This window comes from Tupaia chinensis, unplaced genomic scaffold (genome assembly GCF_000334495.1).
Source record: "Tupaia chinensis unplaced genomic scaffold, TupChi_1.0 Scaffold000381_1, whole genome shotgun sequence".
NCBI classification, from domain to species: Eukaryota; Metazoa; Chordata; class Mammalia; order Scandentia; family Tupaiidae; genus Tupaia; species Tupaia belangeri.
The window spans coordinates 33,218-40,024 of NW_006159883.1; the positions used below are offsets into that span (position 1 = coordinate 33,218).

General features: G+C 42.2%; 1 protein-coding gene and 1 pseudogene across 3 annotated transcripts in view; both read right to left on the minus strand.

Moving 5' to 3' along the window:
* Positions 1-3,503, minus strand: part of SSB (small RNA binding exonuclease protection factor La) — a 21,550-nt gene extending 18,047 nt beyond the window's left edge. For 2 of the 3 annotated variants that reach the window (XM_014589786.2, XM_027773838.1), the window contains exons 1-2: positions 3,352-3,503; positions 1,679-1,753 (exon numbers count right to left, since the gene is read on the minus strand). In XM_014589786.2, coding sequence (XP_014445272.1) covers positions 1,679-1,744 — 66 coding nt within the window. In that variant the 5' untranslated portion in view covers positions 1,745-1,753; positions 3,352-3,503. Of the gene's footprint in view, positions 1-1,678; positions 1,754-2,286; positions 2,339-3,351 lie in introns of all 3 variants that reach the window. The other variant, XM_014589787.2, reaches the window with a different exon arrangement.
* A 1,276-nt stretch (positions 3,504-4,779) lies between these two features.
* Positions 4,780-5,523, minus strand: LOC102478759 (proteasome subunit alpha type-6 pseudogene; annotated as a pseudogene).
* Between the last annotated feature and the right edge of the window lie 1,284 nt (positions 5,524-6,807).

Consider the following 6,807-nt stretch of genomic DNA (forward strand, 5'->3'; position numbering starts at 1 on the left):
AGCACACAGGCCCAAAAAAAAAAAAAACTAAAAAAAAAAAAAAAAAAAAAGTAAAAATGTACTATAAACATAAAAAGTCCAACCTCATTATTAATCAAATATAATTTAAAACAATGAAACAGCTTTTCCCCCAAACTGATTAAAATTCTTTAAAAAAAGAAAGAAAGAAAGAGGTGTAATGGCTGTGTTGCTGAACTTTGACAGACCCAGTGACTTAAAACTCATGCCAGGTTCACGTGTGTGTGTGTGTGTGTGTGTGTGTGCCCAACATCCCAAGAGGAAAATGGAGAAGAAGGGACTGCAGTGTGGCCATCCCCCCCTCCCCCAGGGGGAGATTTCTCGCTTTCTGTCTCTGTCTTTCTGGCAAACGCACGCACTCCATAGCAAAATCCTCTCGAAAAAAAAAAAGAGAGAGATAGGAAAAAAAACAATCACCAATGATATCTAGTATTAGCCTAAATGCTGAGAAAGAGTAGGGCAGGTAAGAAAAGTAAATGGACAGTAAGTATCAAGTTTGTTTTTTGTTTTGTTTTCTTAGGGAGATTTTTGCTGTAGGGCATGTGTGCTTGCCAGAGAGACAGAAAGCGAGAGATTACCCCCCAGTGTCATGGTCACATCACAATCCCTTCACCTCTCAGGATCTTGGGCATGCACACAAGCACACCCAGTTTGAGTTTTAAGCCATGGGATCCAGGACTCGAACCATAGTCAACTAGTTAGGAATACATTACGCCATCTGCTGGTTCCAGTATCAAGTTTTTAAAATGTACATAATCCTGGTCAGCTGCAGTACAAATCCCAGCCTTGGCTGCTGAAGAAAACACACTGGGCTCATATGCATGTGTGCCCCAAATCGCAAAGGGATGGAAAAATGGAGATGACTGCACCCCATTGAGGGCTGCTTTCTCCCTCTGTCTCTGGAGAGCACACACACCTTTTGACAATTAAAAAATGAATAAATAAAATGTGCATAATCCTTGATCCCTTACAGCTCTTTCTAGGAATTCTAGCTTGAAAATATCAGTAAACATGTTTTGTAAATGTCTATATTAAGAATATTCATCACTGGCCTGGCCCTGTGACCTGTGGTTAATGGAGCAGGGGCCCATATGACCAAAAACGCGGTTCAAATCTAGACTCCAGAGGCTTGAAACATACCAGGCATGTTTGCAGGCGTGCCCAAAATCCTAACAGGATGGAGAAATAGAGAAAGAGAGAGTACTACCAATATTCCTCATCTTACAAGTTAGGAAACTAAAATAAACATGGTTAAGTGACACTATAATGCTCTCTTTTGAAATGTTTGTAGCTTTTATGTGTCATCATGACTCCACCAATCTAAAACTGTATACTACTGTATCTTCAGCTAATTCTAAGAATCAAAGATAGGGGTCAGCAGCTGGCGTGGTGGTTAAGGACACTGCACTTCACATGGCTGACCTGGTTAGAGTAATGGACCTGGCAGCTTGCTTTCTCACCCTCACTCCCACTCTCTGGTTAAATTAAAATAAGAAAATAAATAAAGTTAGATAATTCTTTAGGAAAAAAAAAAATCAAAGATAAGCCAAATGCTGAAGAGACCACATACTGAAATTAAGTGTTCTTTCTACATTTGTTTGGGGCTTAAATTTCCTTTCAAGAAATGTGTTTTTACAGTTGAACAACACAATCATCATACCTCAATCTGATGACAGATTTTGGCCTCCAGAGCAGCCATTTTTTCATTATCACCATTTTCAGCCATTGTGGCTATCTGTAAATTTTCCCAAACCAACATAGAGAGGTTATTTTTTTTTTATATAAAGCTCAAGATATCTAAAAATTATTAATACTCATCGTTTACTTAAAAGAAATTTATAATTTACCGGTTCCATTTCTCTACTTAATTCTCAAATATTGTCAACAAGGCAATACTTTGTAATAAGTGATGGAAAACTGAAGAACTATAAATACTCTGCTCTCCTTTCAGTCAATCTCTGCCACAGAAAGTGGTTATAGTTATTTAATCATTCAAGCAAGTTGCAGGGGAAAAACTGGATTCAACCATTTACCAACCATTTCCGTTTTTAAACAGATCAGTATCTGCCAATATACTATGGCTCTCAGTGCTCTTTGTTTGGTGAGAATCACATTTCTTATAAAATTAGTCACAAATGACTTTACCAAAAACTTACTAACAGCAAGTTAGGATCTAGCCTTAAGGTGAACGATAGTTAAGGTGAACAACTCCAAACATGAAACAACTGTAAACTGGAGGGGGAGTTATGCCTACTAATTCACTAATACCTTGGTTAACTTTATAGCCAGTTTTTCTTGTTTCACATCTCTGCTATTAGCACTGCAGGAAAAAAAGAGGCTGTTAAAAAACACAAACCCAATCTTTCTTGCCTCCAGTGCTCTACTAAACCACCCCGTCATCCATACTGTACTAAAGTATATTAAGAAGAATCCATCAAAAATGTCTGCCATTAGCTGACAGAAGTGATGAACTTTTGTTGGTATGCACAGCTTGATGTACCGTAATCGCTATTCATTAAGGTGGACACACAATGGCACCTACTGCAATGGAGACGTGCACATCCCATACAAAATTTCCTCTATCTTACGCATTGTTATGTTGACCACAAACTACACTCCGTAAATTACTACCGTGATCTAGGGCCCCTCATAAAGCAAAAGACAGATTTAGTCCTCCAAGACTTCTTTGTCCTGTCCAATTTTGAAACTTAGTTTCATCAGACACTCTCCCAGAATGTACAAGTGAAATATCACCCATGCTTTCCCATTCCCTCAGAAGCAGCCTTCGTGGAGTGCATGGGAGCCCTAAACGCCCGAGAGGAGCGACGCCGGAAGTACACCACAGCTCCGTTGTTCGGCCTCCGCTCAGTCCCACAAGCTCGGCGGAACCCTCCGGCGTTTACGTCGCGCCGACCGCCTCAGAAACTTACACAGGTGGCCTAAAACGCAGCCTTCGCCGAGCGGGAAGCGGAAGTGGATGTGGATGTATGAAACAGAAAGGACGCAGTGGGGTGCAGCATCTACGCAAGGACTCCGCCGGAGCCGCGTCCCAAAGAAACTACCGGCTCGCCTGGGCCCCAGCCACGTGCAGGAAACCTCGGGGTCCCGCATTCATCGCAGGGGCCGGCTCCAGTCGCACCGCGGCCCGCACCCACTCCGCTCCGAGCCCAGCACAGCCTCCAGTTGCGGCCCACGCGGCACTCGGCCCGAACGTGAGGAAGACGAGAAGCAGACGCTCGCCTCGTGAGGAAGCAGAAAAAGAAAACGCGCCGCCGCGCACCCCGCAGAACAGACCCTTTCGTATTTCCTCATGAGCCACCGAAAGTTCCTCACCTTTAGGGCCAGGTCCCGCAGAGGCGTTCCACAGGCTCACTAACAGCCACGGCAACGTCTCCAATTCCCAGCGACACCCGCTGGCCTAGCGCGCTCAAAGAAGATGGGGGCCGTCCCGGCAACCCCTGCGGCCGAGGGGGCGGGGTCGCGCGCCAAGCGGAGTCGGCGTCGCGCTCTGAGCATGCGCCGGGCCTGCCCGCTCTCACAGGCCAAGTCCCGCCTTTGCTCAGAGGGATTGGATTAAAATGTTCTGCAGGAAGTTAGGGGTTGGCTGTTCATTTGTGATCGAATAAACATTTTTTAATTTTATCTAAACGACATTTGTATCCCACCCCTTCCTCTGGCTCTCTGTTTGTGTGAAGTGTTTGACTCTTTTTTTCAGATTATGGTTTCCAAAGATTTATGTAATAATGTATCTAAACTGCGTCCTGTTGTAGTGGTTCACGGAAAAGATAGAAAAAGACAAAAAAATGTGTTTAATCAAAGAGTCATGGACCCCTAGATTGAAAAACAATGCAGTATGGTGTTTAAAATCTGGGGACTCTTGAATCAGAATTCAAACGAACGGTTCTCCTTACAAACTTTGTGACCTTAGGCCAGTTAGTCAATATCTCTGTCCCTCACAAATAAAATAGGTAATGATAAAGATGATAAAGATCACCTATTTTGCACAGTTGTGAGAATTAAACGTGGTGCAATATGCACATTGCTGGGAACTAGACCTGTCAGATAGTAGGAAGAGCAGCACACATTAGTTTAAAACAATATAGGTGACTTTAGAAAACCAAAATATCATATAATGTGCGTTTAGAACCCTTCTCTTTATACTTTATGCACAACAGTTTTATTCACTTAAAGTTTTCCTTTTTCTTTGTGGTAAGAGAATCTTTTGGGGACCAGCAGGTGGTGTGGTGGTTAAGGCACTGGATACTCCCACATGGCCGACCATGTTTGGAGTCCTGGACTTGGTGGCTTGTTTTCTGACTTCCCCTCTCTCTCTCTCTGTCTCTCTCTGGTCAAATTAAAATAGGTGGATGAATAAATAAAATTTTTTAAAAAGAGAATTTTCTCTTTTCTCCTTAGTTTTCTTTGAAAATTTTAAATGATATTGATGATATAGTCTTTTAAATGACCTTGAAGCTTTGGGCAATCCCAAGACAAATACATTGGAAATGCATATTATAAAAACTGTGTATGAATTTTAAGCTCTCTTTGTGCCAAAATTAACTTGTACTTTAATCCAATCTTTCCATTAATTTTTTTTTCCCCCAAAAGCACTGTTTTTATTTATACAGAGTCCTAACCACTTCAGCAGTAGGAGGAGTGGAAGAGGTTTCTTTTACAATCCAGGGACCTCCATATGTTAGTTTGTTGTTACCAAACACACAGGCGAGTGGCATCATGGATTTGGTAAACTAATGACAATGTTTAGTCTTTCTCTGTCAGAGCAACAAGGTGAACATCAAGCTCTGTTTCTGTAAGAATTCTGAATTTAGGATTTTCAACTGTAATTACTCCAACTTTTATTTCTGAAGGTTTGAAATCAATTGACAGAACAGTAGACAGGCATGTAATTGCAGTTTCCACTGTCTGTTCAAATGTCAAATCAAATTTCTTCACTTTTTTTTCCAAGGAAACTGGTTGACTCTGTTTGTTTAACTCCTGCGGCAGTGGCTTTAAACCCACAGTAGTAACCTGCAGGATCACACTTGTACGTACACCTGAGGATCTTGTTCTTCGTCTACCGATTAATGCCATACAACAACCAGGAGGCCTCATCTCAGCATTCTGTGTGTAGACCTGAGAAATATCAGCAATTCCTTTACACAGCATGTCCACAGGAATCTCATAGCCATACTTGTATTTCCAATTAGCTGCCTCATAGTGTGTCCTCTGTACCTGGGATCAGCTGTCAGCTGTCGTCATTCCTGTCATCACACAGCCAATGTTTTCAGTTATCTTGAATAAGTGAGTCACGGTGCTGGAATCCAATAATTTTTCAGGAACTTTTTTCTGTGTGATAATTACTGTACAGTCTTTCCCTCTCACAGCTACTGATGTAAGGCCACCCTGGTTAATAGCCTTGAAACTATATTCTACTTGGTAGAGCCAGCCCTCGGGTGAAAAAATGATAATGTGGCAGTCAAGACCAGCGCTGGAATCACAGGACATGTTGGTGCATCCACTACTTCCAAGTACAATCTCCTCCATTAACTTTTGAAATCCCTTCGTGTGTTACTTGACACTGGGAACTGAAGAAGGACCAAGAGTCTGATTAGACAGGACACACCTAAACAAAGGTTAATTGCTCTTTTATGCCCCACGACATCTGGGCAGAACTCAGATTCTGCCTATTACCATAAATCACACTTTCTGAAGAACATTTATTTTGTGTTTCTATTGGGTCCCTAGATCTTTGCTCTCCTCTTGTCTTTTATGGTCTCAGCCCCCAGGAACCAAGCTCTGTGTAGCCACCATCACTTAGGGAAATAGATTCCTGTGATACACCAGGAAGCTTCACATTTCAGAGAAAGCACCTAGGAAAAGACCTGCTCTCATGCTAATATACATCTCTAATAGGATAACTTTGTATGTCAACATACCAAAAAAAAGCATCTTTCTGGGTATATATTTAGTACAGTCATTTTAGAGAGCAGATTAATAACATCCACTGAAGTTTAAGTTGTATAAAGCCAATGGCTCAGAAAGGCCACTCTTAGAAAACGTTCTGTAAGGCCACCTCTCACGCACAGTGGTAATGCAACACTCCTCAATGCTGAGACCTCTTGGGAAGGTCCAGTTTTGTGTCCCAAGATCTCTCTGTATACTCCAGGCACATATCTATGATGCTGGCTGCCTGAGGCTGGGTACAGATTGCAGTGTGAAAACCATGCTGCAGGTGCTCCCCCTCTTCCTCTCAGAAAAAAATGAGTACATTTGGAGGAACTTTGAGGGAGGACTGCCCCCTGTAGCTTCAGACCCGGGACCCCCAAGCCAGACACCCCTCTTTCAGCCAGGTACACTTTTATTTTTCCTTTCTTCTTCTGTCCCCTTACCCACGTCTTTCATTTGTAAATTTCTCTCTTCTGATGAACACATAGGAATGCCCTCAGTCCTATCACACCACACTCCCATCTTTCAACACCTGGTGAAATCGCGCGGCGCGTGACTTTTTCTTTATTCTACGTATTCTTTTCTTCCCACTTATTCTGTCCTCACTTCCTTTATCTACACCATCCCTGGCTGTCTAGATAGGTCTAGAATTACAATTCTGAAACATTCTAGCATTTTAAGACTCTCTAGAATACTCCCTTTCACTGAAACACCTGTGAAGGAGGAGATACATTTCTTTGTGCACCTGAAGAGAATACTTTTTCTTGGATTACATTACTAAACACAATTGAAGAGAGACTTTGGCTGTCTCCATTCCACATCAGAAAGGAAACACACTTGTTC